Genomic DNA, 26,714 nt, shown 5'->3' with positions numbered 1-26,714 from the left:
GGGGGAGAGCGAAGGAGGGGGGGGGGAGACCAGAAGTGACAGACACTTGAGTGCGTGGAAAGCACTGCTAACCATTACTGCCTTGACAACTGTTACCTACCAGCTCTGTGTTCTTGGGGAACCAGAGCACGGCCACCCGCCAGCCCTGTGCTTTTGGGGACATGCATGGAAAACCATCCCCCGTCCGCAGGCCTCTGCTTGAATCACAGACAAAGCAATGAAAAGGCCAGGGTGAACACACCTTAACTCCTCCAGACAAGAGGGATAGAATTAAGGAAATGCCCCATTAGCATACAGAATGAAGACCAACCCTTCCAAAGCAGGAACCACACTGAACTATGGGATACCGAAAGCAGAGCAGCACTGCCTGATGGGAAATCTCGGCTCCAGATGCTAATGCACCCAGGCCTGCTCACACCCAAATTAGTCATCATTATCAGACCAATTCTAGTAATGGATCCTACTGACATCCCAACTACTGAAACCTAGTTGCATTGCGAGCTAGTTCAAGGAACATCACCCATAACCAGGGGTGATCAGTCTCTATTGCCTCGCCTCTGTTTACCCAGAAGCAAATCCAGTGTTCTCCTTCAACTATTGTCCTGTCCCGACAAAAACTTCTACCCTTATCCAAGAAAAACTGTTCTGATACCTGGATTTAAACTGCATCAGTTCCACTGAGACTTCTTCATCTCCTGTCTGATCGTGCTGGGGGCTCTGTTCTGCTTGTCTCCTGCCCTCTGAACCCCCAGCTCTCATCACCATCTGGGGACCCCAATCAGTGCAAGCTCCATGGAGTGGGGAGGTATCTCTCTCTCTCCCTCCCCCCTCCGCACAGCTACCTCTCTCTAAGCATAGTCTCCTGACCCTGCCCCATGTAAACTGTTGTATGGTTAGACATTTAGATTTAATATTGTAACTGTTAGATTTTTATATATTCACTACCCAGAAATAAATGACTTTCATTGTTAAGCTGGTTGCTTCTCTCTCTTCCTTTCTCTCTCGCTCATTCTTCCTCAGGGGTGTTGTTTTGGCTCTGTAACAAAGAGGAGATTAAGGGGGGATATGATAGAGGTCTATAAAATCATGAGTGGTGTTGAGAGGGCTGATAAAGAAAAGTTATTTATTACTTCCCATAATAGAAGAACTAGAGGACACCAAATGAAGCTAATGGGTAGCAGGTTTAAAACTAATAAAAGAAAGTTCTTCTTCACACAGCGTGTAGTCAACCTGTGGAACTCCTTGCCAGAGGAGGCTGTGAAGGCTAGGACTATAATAGAGTTTAAAGAGAAGTTCAGTAATGTCATGGAGGCGAGGCCCATAAAAGGCTATTAGCCAGGGGATAGAAATGGTGTCCCTGGCCTCTGTTTGCCAGAGGCTGGAGAAGGATAGCAGGAGACAAATTGCTGGATCATTGTCTTCGGTCCACACCCTCTGGGGCACCTGGTGCCAGCCACTGTCGGCAGACAGGCTACTGGGCTAGATGGACCTTTGGTCTGACCCAGTTCTGCTGTTCTTATGTTCTTATGTTCTTCTTGTACCCAAGCTAAAGATCTCTGTGTTGCCCAGAATCCAGTGGGGTTCGCTCATCGTGTGGTTTACCAGCGAATGACTGTGGTGTGAAAGTGGGGACAGGGAGGTGCGGAAGCTGGGGGCATTTGAGGCTGGCAGCTTAAAGTCCTGTTTCATCCAGCCCGCTGAATCCAAAGGCACATGAGGGTGCAGTGTGGCACTGCTGCTGAACCCAGCCTGCTGAGGTCAGGGACATATATGGGGTCAGCTTGGGTCAGGCGTGCTCTGTTAGTGGGGGTGAGTGTCCATGTGTTGCTAAGGTGGGAAGAACCCCGTTCCGAGGAGCCTTGTTCCTGCAGGAGAGCTTCAGTGGGAGGGGGAATTCAGCCCCGTGTGAGAGCACCAGGAAGCACAAGCAGCACACGGATAGAATTGTGAACCTCCCCCCAGCCCCATGAGAGTAACCCTAATCAATGAGCATACCCCAGGGTATTGGGCAAATCTGGTAACACAACAACAAGCAAAACCAAGACTCTTCCCCACCGCCCCAGCTGGAGTGCTGGAGGCAGCTGTAGAGAAAGGGCAGGGAATGTTTTTTGAGTCGGGAGCCGCTGACCCACGGAAAAATCAGTCAGGGCTATACACAAGTGAGAAGCAAAAACAAAAACAAACAAAAACAACAACCCCCCCCCCCCCCGAACCCTCACTGATGTGGAGAAGGAGAAAGACCCTCCCCACATTCCCCTCGCACACCAGAGCCTAGGCGGGCGCAATGCTAGTAGATTTTGTGTGCTCCAGCCCCAAAGAGGGGCGGTGGAGGGGCTGGAGTGCCAGCATAGGCTCCCCGATCCTGGAAGAGGGAGCCTGGAACCTCAGGGGCCGGATCCAGGCAAGCCAGGGGCTGCATCTGCCCTCCCCCCCCCCCCCCCGAGCCTAAGGTTCCCTACCCCTGCTGCAGAGATTGAACAGCTTGGGAAGAGGCGTAAGTGATTGCCTGGTGCCAGTTTACAAGGGCTCAGTAGCTCACCCAGGCTGTCTAGACTGGCCAGTTTTTCCGGAAAATCAGCCGCTTTTCCGGAAAAACTTGCCAGCTGTCTACACTGGCCGCCTGAATTTCCGCAAAAGCACTGACTTCCTACTGTAAGAAATCAGTGCTTCTTGTGCAAATACTATTCTGCTCCCGCTCAGGCAAAGTGTAGACAGCTCAGATTTGTTTTCCGCAAAAAAGCCCCGATTGCGAAAATGGCAGTTGGGGCTTTTTTGCGGAAAAGCGCGTCTAGATTGGCCACGGACGCGTTTCCACCAAAAGTGCTTTTGCGCAAAAGCGTTCTGCCAATCTAGACGCTCTGTTCCGAAAATACTTTTAACGGAAAACTTTTCCGTTAAAAGCATTTCCAGAAAATCATGCCAGTCTAGACGCAACCCCAGTGTATTATTTCACTAGCCGGGCTCTTTCACACAGCTCATCTCTAGAGCCCTGCGTGGATACAACATTTGTGTCCGCATCCCTATCCACAAACACGAGCCGTGGCTACCCACGTCCATATCGGCGGATGCAGAGACCCACGGCTATAGAGCGGGTAGCCGCGGATTTGCAGGGCTCTCTTCATCTCCGCCCAGGAGCAAGGCGAGGAGAGCAGACACGGAGCCAGCGTGGGCCACAAGCAGGGAGGTACCGCTGTGATCAGCAGGCCAGGTCTCGGTTCATCGACAGCTTCCCTGGCAACGCTAGTGAGAGGGGCCTTGGCAGCATGACATGGAGCGCTGCCTTTGCTTTCAGAAGGCTGGCTGCCTATCCTCCCTGCAGACCCATCGGTGGAGTCTGGGGGCACTGTCTGGCAGCTGTGTGTGGTGGAGCAGGTGACGGAGGAGCTCAAAGCACTGGTTTCATTTCTTCCCCCCACTCCCCAACTCCTTTAATAACCGGCAGGCCCCATTTGGGTCACGCACGTTAATTGTGCTGTCCTAGTGTTGCACAGAGATAACACAGCTCTCTTGCACTTCTCTATTTCAACACCAGCTGGGAGCATCAAGTCATCTCCAGTTGGGGGCATGTGGGGTGGGAGGCACAGCTGGACGGGGGAAGGGGCCCTCTATGAATATCCCCCACAAACACAGATAGGCGATGACTTGAGCCTGCCAGGGCAGCTGTCTCACGGTGCTAATTATAGAACTCCTGGGGCCCTGCGAGATTGCCAGGGTGTCAGGAGATGGCCCTGATGAGTTGTCAGTCACCCGTGGTGCTGTGCAGCTGACAGAGGGAGTGGGAATACAGTTCTTTTCCAGCTCCCCACCTCCCAGGAAGCTGCGCCAGCTTCCAGCGGGAGCTCGGAGTACGCTCGCCTCTCTTTGCAACGGCTGCACCACCTCCAAGAGATTTAAAACGGGCAGGCCTGCGCTGGCCTCTGATCAGCTCTCAGCTGCTGTGGCTGAGGCTCCCGTTGCTCACACACTGAACCCAGAGTCGGGCCCGGCTTTGCACGCCGGCCGGGTGTTCTGTGATCAGAGCCGTCACACTGAGGTGTCTGCAGGCTCAGCGGGATGGCAAGGGACCTGTCACCTCTGGCTCCCTGGCTCTGCTCTGGAGAGGAAGAGCCCAGTGGGTGGACGAAGACGACAAGCCCCCAGGGGCTGCCGCGGTGCTGTTGAAATGAACGGCCAGGAGGGCCATGGAAAGGGGATTGGTTTGGCCTCTCCGGAATCGATTGTGGGCTCAGTCCTGGTCCTCGTGGGCCGGCGGTCGCATCGCACCCGCAAAACAACAAACCACCGACGCCCTCCGAAGAGATTCCAAGAACGGAGCTGGCCTCTCCTCCCTGGGGCTGGTCCCCTGGGTGAAGCTCAGAGCAGGGGGGAAGCTCGCAGTGCTGGGGCTGGCGCTGAAGCTCTTTCGGGGCTCAGCGGCTGATTTTCCCCAGTGCTTCCATCTTGCCTCAGCACGGCCCTCGCTGGAGGAGCGGGAGCCTGCGCTAGACAGGTCTTTCCTTCTGGCTCGGCAGGCCTGGTGGCTGCTGCAGGAAGATGTTGCTGCTTATCAGCGCTCCACAGGCAGGAAGGGAGATGCTGTTCTTGGAGTGGGCGGCTTTTCCTGTTGGCTCAGATGAGAGATGAGCTGATCCAGCCCAGAGAGCCCGGCTCTCTCAGGAGCGGGTCCACCCAGGCTGGGAGCCTGCTAAATCTCATGATGGGGCTGCAGCTAGGAATGCGCCCTACATGGCCGGGCCCTGGGGCGGCCTGTTACATGCGGCAGGACCCGTGGCAGGCCCGGCCCTGACCCAGCTCTGTGTGGAGAACGGAGCAGAGCGCGAGCGGCCGTCTGCTGTCCTTGGCAATGACCTGCTCCTAGCAGCCCTTTAATCATTCCCCCGCCTAGTCTCAGAACCCTCTCCAACATCCGTCGTGCACCGTGGACCTGGAGCTGGGTACTGCATTCCATGAGCACACACCAGGGCTGGTAATGGGGGGGTCAGGGACTGTCAGCCCTTCATGCCACCCAGAGACTGCGCCATGCCTCCCCCAGCCAGCCCTGCAAGCGTGCCCGCTTTGGCCACGATTTAAAAGGACCAGGGTTCCGGTTGCCACTGCCACTTTGAAATTGTTGGTCCCTGGCACAGCAGGGTAAGACACAGAGGAAATATAACCTCCTTCTCCTATTCCACATTCCCCTATTGACACATGCCGGGTTCACAGATGCTCTGTTAGCTGCAGTGCTGCACTAGGAACGCCTTGCAGCCGATTAATCCAACATGACCCCGAGTCTTTCTGCGGAAGCACCGTTTCTCAAGCTAGAGTCCCCCTCCTTGACGTAAGGCCCACTGCCTTTGCTCCGAAATGTAGCGCTTTACTGTCGGCCACATTGACGCGGGGAGGGATTGCTGGTGCCCGGTTTGACACGCGAACCAGATTACTCTCCATCAATAACTCCTCCCGCCGTTGTGTCATCTGCCCGCTTTCTCAGTGACGCTTTTCGGTTTGCCTCTGGGCCCTTGGTAAAACCGTTAAACGGCACTGGGTGCCCGCAAGACCCCTCTAGAAACCCCCGCTGGATGAAGGTTCTCCACTTACATTTCATAGAATCATAGAATCATAGGACTGGAAGGGACCTCAAGAGGTCATCGAGTCCAGCCCCCCGCCCTCAAGGCAGGACCAAGCTCCGTCTACACCATCCCTGACAGATGTCTATCCAACCTGTTCTTAAATATCTCCAGAAAGGGAGATTCCACCACCTCCCTTGGCAATTTATTCCAATATTTGACCACCCTGACAGTTAGGAATTTTTTCCTAATGTCCAATCTAAACCTCCCCTGCTGCACTTTAAGCCCATTACTCCTTGTCCTGTCCTCAGAAACCAAGAGGAACACATTTTCTCCTTCCTCCTTGTGACACCCTTTTAGATATTTGAAAACCGCTATCATGTCCCCCCTTAATCTTCTTTTTTCCAAACTAAACAAGCCCAGTTCATGAAGCCTGGCTTCATAGCTCATGTTCTCTAGACCTTTAATCATTCTTGTCGCTCTTCTCTGTACCCTTTCCAATTTCTCCACATCTTTCTTGAAATGTGGCGCCCAGAACGGGACACAGTACTCCAGCTGAGGCCTAACTAGTGCCGAGTAAGGCCTGCACTAGTTCAATAGTTTCAATAGCGAGACCTATGCGTTAGCTGGTCTGAATCCAAGTCGTGGGTGCAGGGTCGATTTTATGTGCTTCAGGTTCCTTCATGGAAATGCTGAGCAGCACCAAGTCTAAGTGCCAGATGTCTAGGAACAGTACGACAGCACTGCCTTTCTCAGCCAAACTCGTCGTCTCATCAAAAACCATATCGAACTAGGGACAGGATCCCTTTCCTGTCGACCCACGCAGTTGGGCATTGATTGCATTGCCTTCCTTCCGCAGTTTATTAGTCAAGCGCCACATCAGCCAGCCCCCGTTCTCCTTTCTAAAAGTTGGCCCACGACGGGGCTGTGGCAGTCCTTGCAAAACCAGCATCTAGGCACCTGGGCTGCTCCTTGTTATCTCCAAGCGTGGGGCCCTTGAGCTGAAATTGGAGAGGCAGCCACAGTCCTTTCTCCAGCCAGAATCGCTCCCATTCCAGCTTGCGTGACCCTCGCCCCCCGCAGCACACCAGCCCACAATCTTCCCCCGCAGCAGGAATTACGTGCACAAGGCTTTTGTGTCTTCTGATAAAGACGCTCCAGCTTAACAAGCTCAGCGTTTTCCGAAGGGCAGCAAAGACCCAGGCACGTTCCCACGTGCTCCCCCGTCTCTTCCCGATCCATCTGCATGTTTTGTGAGTCGCTAAGGTGCTGCACGGCTATCGGTTGTTTTTTAAGTTTTCCAGTTACAGACTAACCCGGCTCCCCCTTTGAATCTTCCTGATCTTGTCCGTGTCAAAACAACGAGAGTCCTGTGGCGCCTGAAGAACTAACAGATGGATTTGGGCATCAGCTTTTGTGGGTAAAAAGATGTCAGATGCTTGAGTGGCTTCTATAGGGTTACCAGATGGTTTCAAAAAAATACCGGACACATTTGATCTCAGATTGGGAGCGGGGGACCAACCGGGAGGGGAGCAGGGCTGGCCAGGATTGGGCTGGGGGCAGTGGGGCTGGCCGGGGGGGAGCTAGCCAGTGAAGAGTGGGGCTGGCCAGGGGAGATTAGTGGGGATAGGACCGGTTGGCAGGAAGCAGGGCTAATCCCGGAGGGGGTCACGGGGAGCGGGGCTGGCCAGGGGAGGAGTGGGGGGCGGGAGGAACTAGCTGGCGGGGGGCGGGGCTGGCCTGGGCGTACACAGATCCCAGGGTACTTCCCGTCCCACGCACAGTCCCGGCGGGGCGCACGGGTGAGTCCAGCTCAGGGGATTCCATCCCACTCCAGCCCCGTCCTGCCCCCCTCCTCTGTACTGTGTAGTCATGTACTGCCTGGCTGGTACACACGCTCACGCGGTGTGACTCACGCAGTGTGAGCACATCTGCCAGCCAGGCAGTGCAACGACGTACTGATACCCCTGCTAATAATAAAACTTACTTAATTAGAAAATACCGGACACTTTATATGTCGGGTTTTTTCTCAATTTGTTTCCTGGACAGAAAGCTCAAATACCGGACTGTCCGGTTCAAAACCAGACACCTGGCAACCGTAGGCTTCTACCACCAAAGCTGATGCCCAAATACATTGGTTCATCTCTCAGGTGCCACAGGACTCCTCGTTGTCTTTGCAGGCACCAACTAACCCCCCTTCCCCCGAGACTTGTCCATACCTGCTGATCATAGCAGGGGCCTGCCAGGCCATGGTAAGCCCCCTGGGAGGGCTGTCAGCTGGCACCGAACATCTGGGGTGGCGTTTTCAGTGTACAGCGCCTAGGCCCTGACATACAGGCCCAGGGCCCTTAAGTGCTATGGCGACAGAAATAATCAGCAATCGTTTGCCTAACTCTGCTCCCAGGGGAGTTTTACCCGTGACGGCGATGGCAGCAGGTAGGCCAAAGCTGAGCACCATGGACACTCTTTATTTCCCTTTTCTGATACACCCAGATCCACGCCTCCGGCAGCTTCACCCCCCTTCCTGGACTACATGGGTCCCACGAGACTCTAGAGTCATCCACCACCCCGGAGCGACCGCTTCTTTTGGTGAGTTCAGGGATTCACATTTACATCCTGCTTCTCCCCAGTGTTTGCTGCCCACTCCCCCTCCTCCCAGGCACCTTTGTCCCTTGTCACTGGCCAGTCCCGTGGATGCTCCTGAACGTCCCCTGGGTCAGAGCCCTGCTCCCCACCAGTCCCCTCCAGGGACACGGGGAGGGATCGGAGCCAGTACTAATGATACTGAACTTTGGCCAAGGCAAGGTAAATATTGTGATTTCTCCTGTTCCCCAACTAGGGGTGGTGTTGGGTCCTTGGGGGCGTGGGGCTGGCCAGGGAGCGGCAGAGGCCAGATGTCACATTGTGGGTTCTGTGCTTGGCCAGAGGTCATGACGACCTTGTCTCCTGATTGCAAAACCGCCTGGGCTCTGGGATGTGCACGGGGCCGACTCCCCCTCTTCTGTCACGTCAAACTCCTTGTCTCCCATCCAGAGCCCCGCCAGCCACGCGGCTCCTCTCTGCTTCCCCCGCCGGGCCCTGAGGTGTGGGTGGAGGAGATGAAGGGCCGTATTGGTGGGGGGATGAGAGGTTCTCCCCCAACACCACTCCAGTCCAAGGCTTGCACGTGGTTTCCAAAGCTCCCTAGAGAGCAACTCCCCTCAGGGACGGCCCCCAACATTTTGGCACCTGAGGCGGGGAGCTCAAATGATGCCCCCATGGCTGCCTCTCTTGGGCCAAAACTTTGGAAGGTCTCGATTCTGCCTCCTTCCTGTTCTGCTCCTCTTATGGGACTACTCTGCTGCCTACCCCAATACAGGCAGTCCCCGAGTTACGCGGATCCGACTTATGTCGGATCCGCAGTTACGAACGGGAATTTTCTCGCCCCGGAGGACAGGAGCGGCGGGACGCGTGGTCCCGCCGCCCACCTCCTTCGGGGCAAGAAAAGCTGCTCCCCGTCTCCCTGGTCTGCTGGGCGAGCCAGCAGACCAGGGAGACGGGGAGCAAAGCGGCGGAGGACCCGGGGCCGGACCCGCGGCTGCTTCCAGCTGATCTGGAAGCGCCACGGGTCCGGCCCGGGTCCTCCGTGGCTTTGCTCAGCGTCTCCCTGGTCTGCTGGGGAGGGACGCAGCTAGTGCCCGCCCCCAGCAGACCAGGGAGACATGGAGCAAAGCCCGGGGCCTGTGGTAGAGCAGGTGGGGCACTGCCGGTTGGTCCCGCAGCACCGCTCCTTGGCGCTACTGGACCAACCCAGCAGCACCCCAGCTGCTCTGCCCCAGGAGTCCTGATTCAGCCGCTGCTGATCAGTTTCAGCAGTGGCTGAATCAGGACGCCTGGGGCAGAGCAGCTGGGGTGCTGCTGGGTTGGTCCAGTAGCGCCGAAGAGCGGCCGCGCTACTGGACCAACCCAGCAGCACCCGAGCTGCTCTGCCCCAGGCGTCCCCAAGTCAGCCGCTGCTGAAACTGACCAGCGGCTGACTACAGGAAGCCTGAGGCAGAGTTGCTCTGCCCCAGGCTTCCTGGAATCAGCTGCTGATCAGTTTCAGCAGCAGCTGACTTGGGGACGCCTGGGGTTCTTAAGCTGAATCTGTATGTAAGTCGGAACTGGTGTCCAGATTCAGCCGCTGTTGACAATGATCAGTTTCAGCAGCGGCTGAATCTGGACGCCAGTTCCGACTTACATACAGATTCAACTTAAGAACAAACCTACAGTCCCTATCTTGTACGTAACCCGGGGACTGCCTGTACAGGAGAACTAACAGCAACAGACACAATTTTCTACTCTCCGGGTCCTAGTGGCGCCCCCCCCCACAGTCTGGCACCTGAGGCGGCCGCCTGAGGTCACCTCATGGTAAGGCCCATCCTGACTCCTCTTGCATGGAGGTTCACAGCGCAACCCTTGCTCAGCCCAGCTTCAAGGAAGTCCCGATCCCCAAACCAGCATTAGCTTGTCCTACAATTCACCGGGCACCCACCTCCCAGACCACAGAAGCCAGGCAGTTTTGCTTTTCCCAGGCCGTTGTAGGTGTAGACGGCCAGACTGGGTCAGGCCCATGGTCCACCTAGCAGTGTCCTGTCTCGACTGTGGCCAGTTCCAGGCCCTGAGGGAACAGACAGAACAGGACAGTTACCAAGTGACGCACCCCAGTGAGGAACCCCAGAGCCTGGGGCTGCCTCCCTGGCCACATTGGCCATTAGCCCTGGATGGATCCATCCTCCGTGAACTTCTCTAATCCTCTTTGGAATCCAGTCATACTTTCGGCCTTCACGGCGTCCTCTGGCAAGGAGTTCCACAGGTCGACCGTGCGCTGCGTGAAGCAGCACTTCCTTCTGCCGCTGCCTAGTCATTCCAGCTCTCGGGTCACGGGAAGGGGGACATTTACGTCCTCCTTCGCTTTCTCCACGCCAGTCCTGAGTTCATAGACCCGGTGTCTCGTTTGCAAGTCCCAGCCTCGTTAATCTCTCCTTGTATGGACGCTCTCCCATGCCCCTCAGCAGTCTCGTTGCCCTTCTCTGCACCTTTCCCACTCTAAGGCATCTTTTTGGGGCAACACAAAAACCCGGGGGGTGTTTCCTGGTGTTTCTCATTCTCCCCAGCGGGCAGACCCATCCTTAGCCCTGTGGCTGGTCCGGCTTCTTGGGCAGGTGAGGAGGTTGGTTTGGCCCCCATCTCGACCTGGGATTGAGGCATGCCAAAGGACAGCTTAGATGCAGTGGTCCCCAATCTTTTGGGGCTGCCGGGCATTCAGGGGCGGGGCCGCTCATGCGCCCGGGGGTGGGGCTGCTTATGCGTCGCGTGCCCTGGGGCGGGGGCACAAAATGGCTTGGGCCAGCCCTGGTCTCTCGGCGGGCACACGTAAATGCCCCGGCGGGCACCATGGCGCCCACAGGCACCGCGTTGGGGACCACTGGCTTAGAGCCCTCTTCACCCTCCATTCAGCAGTGCAGAGGACAAACGGGGCCGCGGTTATCCGGCCTGCGAGGAAGCTGGCGGTGTCAGTGGGGAGGAGGCTGCAGAAAGGATGATGGTGTCTGTCTAGTTCATGCCGCCCGTCTCAGGCGCATTGTCCGTGCTGCAGGAAAAAACTGGTGCCCTGTCTGCCAAAGATGGCCCAGGCTGACTGGGCATGGAGACTAACCTGCTCTCTCGGTGTCGGGGCGGCATGAGGATGCTTGCAGGGCCTGGGACCTGTTCAGAGGCCGGCCACGCCCCTGGCCACGAGGCTGCCCCATTTCACCAGCATTAGCACGCCACCACGACAGGCAGGCCCAGCGTCCGTGCTCAGGGCCCAGTCACAAAGATCAAGGGAAGGGGAAAGGCAGAAAGGAGGCCAGCCCGGAAAGCTTCAAACAGGCTGGGCCAAAATTTCAACTCAGCCTAGAAATTTGCACTCGCCACCTTGCATGGCCAAGCCTTTGCATTGGCATGTGTATAGCACCGGCACGTGCACGTGGGTCATTTGCGTGTGCATGTGAGTCATTTGCACGTACACATGGGTCATTTGCACGTGCATGTGGGTCATTTGCGTGTGCGTGTGAGTCATTTGCACGTACACATGGGTCATTTGCACGTGCATGTGGGTCATTTGCGTGTGCATGTGAGTCATTTGCACGTACACATGGGTCATTTGCACGTGCATGTGAGTCATTTGCACGTACACGTGGGTCATTTGCACGTGCATGTGGGTCATTTGCGCATGCAAATCCAAGGTTTTAAGTGCACATGTAAAATTACAGGGGCAAACTTAGGGCCCATGTTTGAACCTGTGACCTGAACCCAGCAGGTTCCCCTGGGGGTCTACAAGGAACCAGCTGTTCTCTACCCATTCCCAGGATTCTTTGCTTTTATTGTATATCCTCATTCCTACCCTTGGTTGCTCCCGACAACTGCTTCCACCCTGCAGCATCACCAGGGGGATAACAACCGAGAACGTCTCCATTGTTTGGCCTTTTAATCTCCAGGATCTTGGGCCCTGCCAGGTTGCATGACAGCCAGGTCCGTGGCTAATCCCCCTTCCACTCCCTGCCGTGCCCCTTGGCGTCACACTGCCCTCCGTTTGGGGCGGGTGGTGGATTGCTGCCTGCACGCAGAGCCCAGCCAGAATTGCACACAGGGGCGTGTGGAGAAGTCAGATCTAAGGCCCGATTCTCCATACACCCCAGCAGTCAATCCATCAGTCCCCTGTCCCTTCCCCAAGCCTCTCTGGAGCAGGTTAGAGCCAGGCCCCACATGGTTAACAGCTCTGGGAGCAGCCCTGCCTCCCTGTGATTGGTTAGGCAGCCTCCGGCTCTGCCTGTTATTTCTCCCTGCTGTTGTGCTGGAAGGTGGCAGTGTGGGGAACAGCCAGCCAGGGCCGCCAGCTGTTAGGCGCCTGGGGACCAGGACGAGGGGGTGTGCGCCCTGCAGCAGCCGCCATGGGGGGCGGATTCAGGGCCTCGTGGATTTTCCCCTTGGTCTTGGCTGGGTTCATTCAGCCTAACCAGGGACAGGAGAAACAGAAGGTAAGGGGGAAATCCCACCCCGCCAGAGATAGGGGTGGTGTGCACGCAGGACTGGTGCTTTGGGGCCCCAGAAGGAGCCATGCCCCATGGGGCATCCTGGGGTCGGGAGGGCTTCCTTTATCCCCCCTTCAGGGGGTCTCTCCCCTACGCTTATGGCAGAGAGGGGCTCACATTGGATCTGGATTTCAACACCCCCGAGTTCTGGCGTGTGGGCAGAGGGAAGAGGGCTTGGGGTGAACCCCCCCCTCAAGAAGGGGCTGTTTGCAGAATATGGATCAGAGTCCCCCTTGGAATGGGGGTTTGGCTCTTGGGGCTCAGTCTGGGCCAGAGCCCGGTTCTCAGCAGGCGATCGAGGGGATGGCGTTGATTTGCTGGGGGGAGAAAGGGTTCCCTTCTTCCCTCTCCCGGCTGATTCCCTCTCCCCCTTCTGCCTAACGGGGGTTCACAGGGGGGGGCACAGATGCTGCCTTTCCTTCTCCCTGCACCCCACCTCCGACTGGGGCAGACCTCCCATTTCAGCTCCCTGGGCCACGCTTCCTTTGGGAGGCGCAGGGCTGCTTGTGAGCCCCGGGAAGGAGCCGGGCGGCCTGGGCCCAAAGGGGAAGACAGCGATTCAGGGTCCCTGTCCCTGTTGCTTTAGCGAGCAAGGATCCTTGCTTAGAGACCCGGTTCGAGCCCCGGCCTCGTGTCAGTTTGGTGGCTCCCGGTTTGGTCTCTGACAGGCCGGCATCGCAGCGGCCACGCCGCTCGTGTGACTGGCCAGCTCTGCCCGAGGCACAGAGTCTAGTCCGGCGGGAGCGAGGCGGAGCCGGGAGGCTGGAAGGTGCGGTGATTCGGGCACTAGCCTAGGACTTACTGTGCAATTGCAGGGCTCCGCAGGGAAGGTAGGCTGGATGCTTGTCTCCCGGAGCAGGGCGTATGGAAGAGCTGAGTGCTGCGTATTTCCTGGCCTGCATCACCCGCCCATCGGCAGGGAAGTCACTGCGATGGCACAAGCCGGGGGGGGGGGGGGGGGGGCAGGAGAGGCTGGCATCCTGCCCTGAATCAGAGGAGCTGGGTGGAAACGGGGAAAGCCACAAACCTCCTGGTCTGTTACCTGGTTTTGTCCATGCGTAAGGCCGACAGGAGGACCCGAACCTGGGACCTCTGGAGGTTAGTGTGTGAGCCTCTATTGCAGGAGCTAAAAGCCAGCCAGCTCTCAGCTAAGGCTGCAGGGCAGACTCAGTCTCTCTCTCTTTGTAAGTGGTCTCAGTGCCACTCCATGGAACAGTGCACCACACCCAGCAAGTGTGTGGCTCACACGCGGGCACACTTGTGGGTGGAGGCTGCCTTGCCTTCCTGCTGGCAAATGGCAGGTGGAAATCCTTCTAGATGCCCCAGGAAGATGCAAGGGCCGCAGGGCAGTGACATGGGGCAGATGCATGCCAGTCTGCATGCAATAATTAGACACTCCCTATGCTTTCTGGTGGGTGTTGAGCCCCTGTCAGGAATCAGGGACCCCATTGTGCTAGGAGTTCTACAAATACAAAATGAAAAGGTGCTTCCCCCCCTTTCCTCCTCTCCCTCCCCCCCCATAAAAGAACTCACATTCAAAGACAATGATAAGAGGCAACAGCTGGATCTGCCAGGCAGGAGCTGCAACAGTCAGATGGCTGTGAGGAACAGAGCAAGTAGCAGTCACATTACAGTTACATAAGCCGTGTTTAATTAAATTAAGCGGACACGTATCAGCGCTTTGAGTGCATCTTGCCCTTGGAGAACATGAAAGTGAAACAGAATGCTGACCTAGCAAACAATTTAGAAACCCAGGGATGTTCAGAGTTGGGGTTACATGCACAAACCCCCCAAAACTTGGAACGGCTTAGACCCATGGCTATTTGTTTACTTCTCTGATGTAGAGGGGGAAATAATGGCAGCTCTAAAAAATTAATAAAATATGAACAAATGGAAGAAAAGGGAAATGGATAGTCAGGAATATAAATCAGAAGCTAGGAATTGTAGAACATTGATAAGGGAAGCAAAGAGAACCAAGAAGAAATGTACAGCCAGTAGAGTTAAGGACAGTAAGGAATTTTTAAAGTACATTAGAAACAAAAAACAATTCTCAACAACAGTGTTCATCCCTTACTAAATGGAAATGGTAGAATTATCAATAATTACTCAGAAAAGGCAAACATTTTCAATAAATAGTTCTCTTCTGTGGCGAAAAAACAAATATTGCAGTCATATTTTATTATAGCACTTTCTGTCTAATACTGGTATCTTTGGAGGATGTTAAACAGCAGCTACTAAAGTTAGACATTTTAAAATCAGCACATCCAGAGAACTTGCATGCAAGAGTTTTAAAAGAGCTGGCTGAGAAGCTTGCTGGACTGGTAAAGCTAACTTTTAGCAAGACTTGGAACATTGGAAAAGTTCCAGAATATTGGAAGAAAGCTAATGTACCAACGTTTAAAAAGGGTAAATGAGATGACCTGGATAATTATAGGCTTGTGAGTCTGAAGGAGAGTCCAGGCAAGATAAGGGCTTCAATTAATAAAGAATTAAAGGAGGGCAATGTAATTAATGCAACTCGGCATGGGGTTTATGGAGAACAGATCCTGTAAAACTAACTTAATTTTTAAAATTTGATTACAATTTTGTTTGGTAAAGGTAGCCATGTTGATGTCATATATTTAGATTTCACGTGGCGTTGGTACCACATGCCATTTTGATTAAAAACAAGATATAAAATTAACATGGCATGCCTGAAATCAATTCAAAACTGGCTAACAGATCTCAAAATGTAATTGGACATAGAGGTGTGTTTCTAGTGCTGTCCCATGCAGGGACCCATTCTTGGGCCCTGTACTATTTAATATTTCCATCAAAGCCTGGAAGAAAACAAAATGATCACTGCTAATTTTGCAGAGGACAGAAAAAGGTAGGCGTGGTAAATGGGGACCAGGACAGGTCACGGACCCAGAGCGATCTGGATTGTTTGGTGCAGGGGATGCAACAACAATATGCGTTTTAATACGGCAAAACGTAAATGTATCCCTCTAGTACCAAAGACTATTGTACAGCATGGGGGAAGCAGCCAATCTGTAAATATTTGGAGCTGTGGGTGAAGAATCAGCTAAACATGAGCTGTGGGCAAAAGAGCCAATTCAGCCCTGGGATGTATCAAAAGGGGGATCTTGAGTAGGAGATGCAGGGTGGTTTTACTTCGGTGTTTGGTACTGGGGCGATTGCTGCTGGAATCCCGGATCAGTCCCGGTGCCACAATTCAAGGAGGATGCTGATAAATCAGAGAGGGATCAAAGAAGAGCCATGAAAATGATGAAACAATTAGGAAACCTGCCTCACAGCGAGAGACTTACGGGCTTTGGCTATTTAGCTCAGCAAGAAGTGACTTGATCGCAACCGATACATATGTAATCATGGGATCTTCGGTCCAGCAGAGAGAGGTATAGCACTACCCCTAATTAAGACTGGAAATAAGGCGCTCATTTTAAACACCCAGAGTAATTCAGCATTGGAACCACTGACCAAGGCTGCTAGTGGATTCTCCATCACCGACAACTTATCAATCAAAATTGGATTTTTTTTCCCAACGCTCTGGTCTAGAAATTATGTTGCGGCAGTTCAGTTACACAGAGGGGCAGACTAGATAAGCACAGTGGTTCCTTCTTGTCTTGGAATCTCTCTATCTGAGCTCTTTGTCGGCGTGGCTATTGGTATGGGTTGTAGCAATTGCATAAACTAGACACACATTTGCAAGTGCCTTGGAGCATCATCATTAGGCTTCAGAGTTAACACCCAATTGGGGTGAATGGGAGTTTATGCCTCCCAGCACTGCTGTTTTTGGCTCGGAGACTCTGTTCTGTATTGGTTACACTCAGGTCACCGCAGGAAGGTTTCCTTACAGCCGTCAGGGCTAGGTTCTCAGTGCGTACAGAGGAATAATCAGAACCCATCCTATGGGCCTGATCCAGGGGCTGTGTGCTTGGCATTTCTATCCTAGAGGCAGCAGGAATGAATTTCCCTTCTTGAGACCCTCTGAGGGGCAGGGAATCTCTCGCCAGGCCCCCTCTCCTGCCTGATGAGCAGCTATTCTTGCTTTGTTTTTTGTCCTGATTAGAACAGTCTCTTTCCCCTCTCCGTGTGTCTTCCCCAGCTATTCTGGGGATCAGGAAGCCGGCGCCACATGGGAGCACAGTTTGGCCCCTGCTGTCTGAGCCAGTGGCTTGACGTGCCCAGCTGAGCGGGATCCTAGGAACAGCCTGTCTCTAGGTGACAGACACGCAGTCAAGAGCCCGGCAGTGAGGAGCAGCAAGCGACTGTGGCCCCTCTCAATAGCAATCTCCTTGGGCCCCTCTCAGCCAGGAAGGGGCAGCCGGTGCCCCCACCCGAGGGGCCAGCACCTCTCCCCGCGCAGGAGGGAGCAGCAGGAGAAAGAGGCGCAGGGTTTTGTTTCTGTTGTTGACACGCTGTGGCTATTTCTGGTCTTTTCCCTCCCCGCCCCTGGTTCTGTGGCTGCTGCTTGGGTGAAGTAAACAGCCGAGCAGCTGCAGCCCTGGAGAATCTGAGGCGCTGGGTGGGAGGCTGGTGCGTGTCAGCCGATACTGACGGGGAGCACGGCCCAGCATTGGCTCCTGGTTGCTGTTCGGTCTGGGAAGACTCTAGGCGTGAGGTGCCCGGAGTAGGCTCTCCCGCTTCAAGCCGGGGCCAGCATTCTGTCTTTTTCCACCCATGTGCGGAATACATTTTGTTCTGTGCACCGAGACACATGGGGATGGGCACCCCCAACAGACACACACGCTGCTGGCCCTGCATGCTCTGCTACTCAGCTGGGCGGCACTGGGATCGCTCCTGGGCGGGCGCCCAAGTGCTCAGCTTACAGGGGACATGAGCCGGGGGGGGGGCGGGGCGCCAGCACCCCTACTTCCAGCCCCTCTGACTCCGACCCCTTCCTGCAGTCTGTCTCAGGGGGCCGCAAGATGGAAATCCAGTGGTGGGCCACCTGCATCCCATGGCCTCCTGGGATTGCACCTGCAGCCCGCACCCCGCTCCCCCTTCCCCCCAAGCCTCTTTCATACTGGAGCCCCCATTTACCTCCTCCTCCCCTCCCTCCCAGCACTTTCGGAGCACCTTGAATCCGCTGCTTCAAGGCCGTTCAAGCTGCGGGAGGGAGGGGGAAAGGAGGCTGGGGAGCAGGGCTAAGGGGAGGGGAAGTGGGGGAGTGAAAGACTGGAGGAGCAGGGAGGAGGTGGGGGAGACGAAGGCAGGATGCAGGACCGGCTGAGGAGACAGGAAGGACTGAAGTTGACAGTCCCTGGATCCAAATCTCCCCGTGGGGGGTGGGGGGGGGCTGCCTTCAGACTCCAGAAGCAGATCGGGCTCACGGCTGTCTCCTCCCTCAGCGGAGGGTTTGCAAACCCAGGCCCAGCAGTGAGGCCGGGCCCCCCAGGCAGGGGAAGAGGAATCCAGGCGAGAAACAGCGGCAGGTGCAGCTCCCCAGGAAACCGAGCGAAGCCTGCGGCTGCTAGTACGTGGCTGGCCGTCAGGCCCTGTTGCTTGCCCCTCTTCCAGCCCTGCCCCTTCCCATGCGCCCTGCCCGGCTGTTTTCCAGGTGGACTGTTACAACTCCGTGGAGGGAACAATCTACAACTACGGGGCCGTCACCATAGACGGGCGAGAGTACGTCCCCTTCAGGAAGTACAAAGGGAAGATGATCCTCTTCGTGAACGTGGCCACCTACTGAGGACTCACCCTGCAGTACCTGGGTAAGACCCCCTGCCCGGGGGGCGGGCGATAGGGGTATTCTTTACAGCGCATTGCCCTGGAGCAGGCCTGTGCGAAATAGGGGCTACAGGGCCGGCTTGCCTCGGCCCACGCGCACTCCACTCGGAAACGCGGCGGCTGGGCGGTTTTGCTTTAAAATCTGTGAGCCTGGAAAGGGGGAGGGAGGGAGGCTTTAGGAGCTGCGCCTGCCCCCAGCACAATCCCATAGACCGGTTTTTGGCCAATGGGAGCTGCCTGTTTCAATAACAGGCAGCCATGAAACACCACGCCCCTCCCCCTTGGGGCTAGAAGTTATTCCCAAAACAGATGGCTGCAGCCTGTGCTGGGACATGGCAGGGAGGCTGCTTCAGGAAAGTGCTGGGCTGCTGGCTGGTAAATCTCCTGGCCAGAGCCTGCCCCTGGCACCCCAGCCCCTCCCTCCCCCAACCGTCTGCCCCCCACTCTTGCCCCCTATTCCACATACCCAAATCCTCTGCCCCCCTCCTGTACCCATATCCCCTCCCAGATCTGGCACCCCAATCCCCTGCCCCAGATCCCAGTCCCCTTGTGCCCTAGGTCACAACCCAACCCCCTGCACCTCAGTCCAGTGCCCCAGCTCACACCCAAACTCTCTCCCTGATGCCAAGCTCCCTTCTGCACCCAACCTCCATGCCAGGCCCCACCCCTCCTCCGTTAATACCACGGACGAGTGCAGCCCTCTGCCACTTTCCAAATTCTTGGAGTGGCCCCTCCCCATCAAAAATTACTGCCCAGCCCTGCGCTGGAGTCTGTTAGCCCCCCCACCCCTGCGGGGCCTGGTGAAGGCCGCCGAGAGAAGGAAGGTTGTGAGGGGGAAGGGGACGTGGCTACAAGCGGGTGGGCAGAGCGTCACTTGCTGAGGCAAACGATGCCGGTGCAGGGGTCACCTCGAGGCAGCTGTAGCCGAGGAGGCTTGGGCAGGGCCTGCCTGGGCTCCAGCGAGTCTCTGTGGCCACAATGGAGGCCGGGGGAAAGCTCGAGCAGGGATTTTCGCACAGCCAGGGCCCGGCTCGCCGGTGGCCTTAGGGAGCCGTGCGAGGTGAGCCGGTGCTAGGAGGGCTGAGGCGATGGCATAGCGCTCACGAGGGCCAACGGAGACCACCAGGCTTTCTGCCCCCACCTCTGAGAGAGGGGGACCGAGCCCGGCCTCCCCGTCCTGGGAGCCGCACAGACCCGGAGCCCTCCCTCTGCTTTCCCAGCCGGGCCTGGCTCCTCCCAAATGGGGGCCGCCGGGCACTCCCCTGGCTGCCGGGTGACCGCGCGCGCCGCTCGGGCACCGGGGAGCCGCTCCCATCACCTGCCGTCACTGGCCCTCGGGGCTGGGTTTTCTCGTGCGCAGAACTGAATGCACTACACACGGAGCTGGCGCCCTACGGCCTCACCGTCCTGGGCTTCCCGAGCAACCAGTTTGGCAAGCAAGAGCCTGGCGAGAACGACGAAATCCTCCCCGCGCTGAAGTGAGTAGGCGGCCGCGGGACACCGGGCGGGGATCCCGCCTCTAGATGCCCCGAGCAGGAAGAGGGCGAAGACCGGGGAGGCAGCACTGGCTCCCTACGGCAGGGGTGGGGAACCGGTTGAGGGGCTGCCCTATAGAAAACTCAGTTGGGGGATGCACACAAGAAGCCCCAGCTTGGTTCCCCAGTGCTGGGGGGGGGGGGGGGGGAGCAGCCCAAAGCTGCGGGGGGGTTCTGGCAAGCTGGAGGCCACATCTTGCCCCCAAGCCTTAGGTTCCCCACCCCTGCCCTACAGCTTCTCTGAACCCAGCCAGCCGGTCTGTGCAGCACCCGACACGACTACCGGAGCACGGCGCCGCATCAGCCCTGCCGCCCCAAGCCCGGTGCCGTTAGCGCCCGGCCGGAATGCAAACGGACCCCTCCTGCTTGACCCCAGCTGCTAGGCAGAAGGTTTGGGCTCCCGTCCTTTAGATGCAGCGGGTGCCCTGGGCTCTCTGCCTGCCGACTGCGGCTCCCCTGGCTCCAGCAGGAAGCGAGGCTGAGGGCCCAGTGTGAGAAGCCCACGTCGCCTGCCTGGGCACAGGGACCAGTAACCACCGCGGAGAGGTCACAAGCCTGACGGACGGCCAGCGCCCTAGAGGAACATGGTTCTGCTGGGCTTCCTCCCGCCAAGCGGCGTGTCTGGGCAGGAGCAGCCGCGTCGTCAGTCTCCTTGCCAGGGCGATAGGCTCTGGAGGTTCCTGCCCACCACAGCCCACCTCTTCCCTCCCTTTGATTTCAGATACGTCCGGCCCGGGGGCGGCTTTGTCCCAAACTTCCAGCTCTTTCAGAAAGGGGACGTGAATGGGGAGAAGGAGCAGAAGTTCTACACCTTCCTGAAGGTGCGTGCCTGCCCACCCCCTGCCCCCGGGCGCACCCTCAGGGCTGGGGGAAGCAAGGTGAGGGCAGCCCCAGCGTCATGGATGCTTACCCCTCGCTCTCCTCCCAGAACTCCTGCCCGCCCGTGGTGGAAAGCTTCGGCGACCCCAAAAGGCTCTTCTGGGAACCCCTGAAGGTCCATGACATCAAGTGGAACTTTGAGAAGTTCCTGGTCGGCCCCACGGGGCAGCCTGTGATGAGGTGGAGCCCCCGGACGAACATGGCCGCGGTGAAGAACGACATCGTGGATTACATGAGGCGGCAGGCCTTCCTCCTGGGGCGGCAGCAGGAGGGCAGGGAACGCTAATGCAGAGATGCGAGCGGCGAGGTGAGGTGGGACTCAATGCTTTATCCATAGCCAACGAGCGCCCCGCAAAGCGCCCGCCCCCCATGCAAGATCCCTTCTGTGCTGTCAATAGGGGTGGACTCTCTGGAAGGGCACTAGGCTCTACAGACGCCTCTGTAGAGACAGGGCCTGGCCACCACTTCCTATAGACCGGTCCTGGGGAACACAGGCAGTCAAAACCATTGGATTGCTGCCAGTCATCTGTCTCCATGGGGCGTCCCCTCCCCACGATGCAGCCCTCAGCCCTGCCTGCCAGTCTTAACCGGCTCTTCTACCCTGCCACCTCGTTAGCTTAGCCTCCCCCTCCCTGGAGAAACACGCGGGAGGGGAAAAGACCCCTTGCATCCCATGTGCAGCCTCCCGTTGCTCCCTCAGGAACAGACTCCCACGGGAAGCCTCACCTATTTATTTAGCAGTCCCGCCCTTCACTGGCCGCCCTTGGAGCCGACCTCACTGTACATTGGCCTCTGCCGTCCCCATAGGTTGGGCTGCTCCGGCTCTTGCCCCGGACCCGTGACAGATGGGCTTGGATAACGTGCATCGTCTCACCGCTCCCCACCCAGCCGGCCACCCCGGGGAACCTCTCCTGCAGCCCTCGGCTCTTCAGAGGGCGAGGCCTCCCGCGCTGCTGTATGCTTGGGCGCAGGTGCGTGAGAGCCGGGCCGGGGCTCCGGGCACTAGGAGAAGGCATCACCGTGAAGGCCAGGTCTGAAAGCCCCCAAAGGGTGGACTTGGCCCAAGCCTGCGGGGGTGCAGAGCGGCCCTTCCAGTGCATTCAGTCGCTCTGCAGGTTCCTCCGCAGGGATGCGCTCTCCTCCCCCCCCAGGGAACCCAGCTCCTCCTCCCACGCCCGCCCACAGCCTGTGTAGAGCTGTAGCCATGCAAAATAAACACCTGTGCAAACGTGCCGGGGCGCCTGGTTTTTTGCAGCCTTCCCTTCTCCCCTGGGCTTCAGCACCAGCTCCCGTCCCACCAGGCATCCGACGACAACCCCGTGACAAGGCCCTTCAGACATTGCAAGGGCCTGGGCCCTGTGGCAGCGATGGGGGACCATGGCTTGGACTCTCCGTCACAGAGGGAGGGAAGGTGTGTCCGTCCCACCCCACCCGCCGCCCGCCCCGCTGCTTCCTGTTCAGCATGAACCCTCCACCACACAGCATCCAAGGACTCCCCTTCCTCCTACCGACCCTAGCCCCGCCCCACACCGGCAGGCTGAGCAGAGAGGGGCAGGCCCCACACTGGGCCCAGAGACCCACCAGTCAGATGGCTCCGGAGCTCACCAGCGGGGAGCAGAACAGCCGGTGTCCCTACTGGCCGAGTAGGGCGAGGCAGGACCTATCCTGGCCGAGGGGGTGACAGTGCCCCTGTACCGAGAGGGCCAGGCCTGAGGGAGATGGGCCTGGCTCAAAACATAGAAAGCTCTGCTCCCGTGAAAGGAAGCCTCTGGCTGCTCCCGCCCCACCAGCTATTATCCCAGCGTGTGGCATGGGCTCACGCACCATCTGCAGGGGAGGGAGACACTGGTCTGAGAGTCCCCCGGTAGCAGATGACATGCACACGGAGTGGAGGGGGAATAGTTTCTGGCCAGGGAGGCTTGACAAATGCCAGGGAAGAAGCACCATTGCCGTCAATTTAGACCCCACCCTAACACCATCGCTCCACGCCAGAGACGTTTTGCCGGGCATCTCCACTACGCCAGAACACAAGGAGACAAAGCAAACCCACAGCGGGTAACATCTCAGCCGGATAGTCTCCAGATCGTTTATTAAGGATTCTTGCAAAGGAATAATTATCATTACAATTCAAAGTCATTTTCTGCACAGAAACAAACCAACCTGTTTCACAGATTTCTACAAAAGATGCACGTATTTCTGGGGTATACATCTGCCATGTAGGAGGGCTGGAGGGGGAGGGGGGATAAAGCATCGTTTGCCAGGATATTTGCTATTTAGGCTGCATTTCAAAACCTAGGCTGAGTGGCTGGATTTGTACCAATTTAAAATATTAGCATGTGTTAGCTGTGTGGGCAAAAAGGATTGTGAAACATCCCAGATACATGGAAATGGTCTTCTCTGTGTGAGGAACCCACGGGGATTGGGGTAAGAAGTCAGCCCCCTTCACCCCTGTTCAGCTGCAATAACTGCGGTTCTGCGCATAGCAAACACACAGCCGAGCTAGAGAAAGGAAGCCCCGAGCTAGAGAGGCGTTTCATGTTGAATCCAAACGCACAAACTAGGTAGAGGTCATTCTTCGGACTGGCTTCCATCTGGAGCCGGGCTGGTGTGTCACATACAAGAATCCAGCCCAGAGTTCCACAGATCCAGGTCTCGCTCCGGAGCTGGGATGTAGCCCCCGTGCACAGAGCAAAGGGACGAGAGGCTGCGTTTCGGAGCCACGCTGGAAAAAGCTATCCACAAGGAGAACTGGACAGTCACAGAGGGACCCGAGGGGCCCACAGAGCAGAGTGAGCGAGTCAGGGGAGATCAGACCACAGGGCGTTTTACACCCGTGCACGTCACCTTACAGCTGGTGTCTTGTCTGCAAGAGGCACATTCACGGTGACAGTACAGCCATGCCCAGCCTGTTCCTAGAACTGGGCTTTTGTTGTTGGAGTGGGGCAAGTAGGTCAGATTTGAGCCAAAGGAACAAGCCCATTCAGGCACAACCCTCTATGGACGAGGCCCTACAGATGGGCAAAGCCACCGTGGTAGCCTGGGTCACACTGGCGGCCTTGTCTCCACACCCCATGGCCAAATCCCTCCCACACAGGCGGCAGCATGACGGAGCACTTCCAGCTCCCTAAATCACTCACGGGGGCCGCTCACGTGAACCAGAGACCAGCTCTGTAAACAGCGCCGTTCAGTCAACAGCCTGACCCCCTCAGCGGAGTGCCACTGGCTCCAGAGGCAGGTGGTTGGGGACACCGGAGCCTTGATATCACGGACAACAATCCAGTGAATGCATCCTATGGATTGGAACAGGCGCAGAGTCAACAAGCAGACAGATCAGCAGGCCTCCCCTACCGCAAACTCCATCGGGGTTTAAATTCACACCCTCTGGTTTATGCGGCAGATTTAAATGGAGAGCGTGCACGCGCAGACAGGGGGTGTGTTAAAACATCTACCAGTACAGAGGCACGATACACAAGCCAACTATCCGGCCTTTGCTCCAGCTTCGGAGCGATTTAAGGAGCTGGGGGTGCTACCTCATTCGCTGTCATTCCAGTACCCCGCTGTGACGGGGTTTAGTGCCTTTCCAAGGACTGACCGCATCTTGGGAGGGAGGGGTCCCTGCACATCTCAGAACAGAAACCCAAGCAGACAGAACAAGGGCGGGGCACACATGAGGTGGGGGTTTTCTCCGCAGGGCCGACCAGCTGGAGCGGCTCCTCTTCTTCCCCTCAAGTTGTTAAACAGGAGCGAGAACGGCAGAGGCCTGCCGGCTGCTCCCCAGAAATAGCCCACACCGCTAACAGAGAACTGGAGGGACCGGGGAGGTGACGTCCACAAGGAAAGGAGAGGCGAGAGTCCCCCGCAAAGCACACGTTACGCGTCAGCATGGACACACACCGGATTTATTACCAACAATCCACAGCACACGCGGCACGTACACAAGAACAGACACTCCAGCCTCCTCTGGGAGAGCACAGGGCCTCCCCAGCACCCGAGGGACCAGAACCCTGGTCATTCCTTCCCTGTCCTCAGACCTGGTTTCATCGCCACCGTTTTCTTTGGAAGGTCCCATCACTCCTCCAGGAGGAAACAGCAAGTTCTCCCAGCCTCCAGTTCAGCATACGCCAGCACGTGGCCTGCAACAGCTACCCCGGGGAGCCCGCGGAGCAAGGCAAACCAGGGCACAGGCCCAGTGGGCTAAACAAGATGGCGTAGAACCAGTCTGGCTGGGCCCTCAAACTCATGTCTGTGGTTTGCTGCTCCCCGGCGGTTTCCTTCTCCCCCCTGCGGCCCCAGGCCAGAAAGGTCGTCTAGCACACGCTTGCCTTGGAGCAGGTGAGAAGTCCCACGGACTTCAAAGCGCACCCGATGTAGGACGTGTGCCCAAGTACCTGGCTGAATGGGGCCCTGAAATATGAACTCTGCTGAAACGCGGCTCCCCGCTCTGTTGGGGACGCGGGAGAAGAGGGCAGACCTGCTCCCTGGGAGCAATAAAAGCAGGGTAATGGCACACCGCAGCCCTGGGGCGCCTGGATCGCGCCGAGACTGGCCGGTGAGATCAGTCTGAAGAGACTGAGGGTTGCCATGCGGTGTATAGACAGCAAGCGTGTATCTATAGGTATGTACAGAGGGCCGGGCGGTATCTACATGGCGCACGCGCTACATGCCAGAGGGTCTATGGAGAGCCCAGACCCGTTTACATTTGGCCCCTGGAGGCGGGTGTTGAAAAGCCATTCAAGCTCGTGCGCTCGTTCTCCGTTCCAGAGCCTTCCCCGCTAAGTGACAGACAAACGGCTTCCTTTGAACAATGGAAACACACAGGGCTCTCCAGGGAATTAGACGTGGGTTTAGCGGGCATCCCTGGGAAGAGCTCTGCTAGTTATGGGATTGGATAGGGCAGCTCTCCCCATCACTATTCGGCAGGAAAAGTCTCACACACGTTCAACTACCAACGCCTCCAGCGAAGGCTCTGTTGGAACATGGGAAACAGGAGGCTCCCCGCAGGGGCTCCCCTTAGCCGAAGGCTGGGAGTCGATTAAAACCAAAGCGGCGGATGAGGAACAAGGTAACTGGACGGGGCTGTAACCCCTGGAGGCCGGGACTCCAGGAAGCACCCAGCAGCGGCTTCCTTGCCAGTTGCTCCTCCACAGCTCCCAAGAGCACGGGGAGGTCTCTCTTCAGTGGCTCCCGAGGGAGACGTTCCAGACCGTCAAGGATCTGCCGTTATATACACAGGGCGTGAGCACGGATGAGTAGCAGGAGGCAGGCTCTCTACATACACGGGCACCTCCCTCCCACCCTGCTCTTCTGCTGACATCAGCCCACAGCTAAACCGGCCTTTGGGGTTTCGGTAACCCAAGCCCTGCAGGTTCTGAAAGACAGAAAACACCCACATTGTAAGTGTCGCTCCCGGCTCCTGGCACACTTTAGCGCCAGTCAAACATTCCGCGGCAGCACCCCCTGTCGGGACACAGGGCTGCCGGGGGCCTCTCAGCGACCGTTCCCGTCAGCTCTGAGAGGCGCTTTCGCATTCCTGAGCCGCAGGGGCAGAGGCCTGCAAGCTCCCCCACACCCCACTCTCTCAGAGCGTCTCAGTCGGCTCCGTTACAGCCCCCGAGCACACGCTACCCATCATGCAGTGGGCCTGGGCTAAGGACACACCAGCGCCAAGCTGGTCTCACCTGCGCCCACTGCCTCGGGACCACAGTGCGAACGGTAGCCAGCCAGGGGCTCTCGCGCAGCACCCAGGCCAGCAGACGGACATGGGTAAGCAGTGCCTCCTTACCGGGTTCCTTGGGCAGCGGTTTCACTCCCTCCACTGCTTGGGAGTTCTGGGTCCTTGACACAGCACAAGGTGGGCGCCAGGCATATTCTGGCTGAGAGAGAGAGGGAGGAACGGGACCGCGTGAGGGGGGACGTGAAACGGGAGGGCT

General features: G+C 57.2%; 2 protein-coding genes and 1 long non-coding RNA gene across 7 annotated transcripts in view; 1 reads left to right on the top strand and 2 right to left on the bottom strand.

The window, feature by feature from the left end:
• Window positions 1-6: 6 nt before the first annotated feature.
• LOC149523499 (uncharacterized) lies at window positions 7-14,123 on the bottom strand. Its single transcript, XR_016346939.1, has 3 exons — window positions 13,443-14,123; window positions 10,060-10,185; window positions 7-1,036 (listed from the first exon to the last, which is right to left on the bottom strand). It is a non-coding gene; the product is annotated as an uncharacterized LOC149523499 (long non-coding RNA).
• GPX3 (glutathione peroxidase 3) lies at window positions 12,453-22,015 on the top strand. Its single transcript, NM_001317045.1, is given in 6 exon segments — window positions 12,453-12,586; window positions 18,201-18,354; window positions 19,731-19,848; window positions 20,627-20,726; window positions 20,834-21,091; window positions 21,592-22,015. Coding segments are annotated over 5 exon segments (696 nt in total). The 5' UTR covers window positions 12,453-12,499; the 3' UTR covers window positions 21,071-21,091; window positions 21,592-22,015.
• Window positions 22,016-22,840: 825 nt separating this feature from the next.
• TNIP1 (TNFAIP3 interacting protein 1) overlaps window positions 22,841-26,714 on the bottom strand; it is a 53,307-nt gene continuing 49,433 nt past the window's right edge. For 4 of the 5 annotated variants that reach the window (XM_075900572.2, XM_075900569.2, XM_075900571.2 and 1 more), the window contains 2 exons: window positions 26,567-26,657; window positions 22,841-26,152 (listed from right to left, as the gene is read on the bottom strand). In XM_075900572.2, coding sequence (XP_075756687.2) covers window positions 26,109-26,152; window positions 26,567-26,657 — 135 coding nt within the window. In that variant the 3' untranslated portion in view covers window positions 22,841-26,108. The remainder of the gene's footprint in view (window positions 26,153-26,566; window positions 26,658-26,714) is intronic. The other variant, XM_075900573.2, reaches the window with a different exon arrangement.

The sequence above is a fragment of the Pelodiscus sinensis genome, chromosome 16, assembly GCF_052426305.1.
Source record: "Pelodiscus sinensis isolate ZL-2025 chromosome 16, ASM5242630v1, whole genome shotgun sequence".
NCBI lineage: Eukaryota > Metazoa > Chordata > Testudines > Trionychidae > Pelodiscus > Pelodiscus sinensis.
The sequence above is the reverse complement of the archived record's forward strand: the minus strand, read 5'-3'. Positions and strand labels throughout refer to the sequence as shown.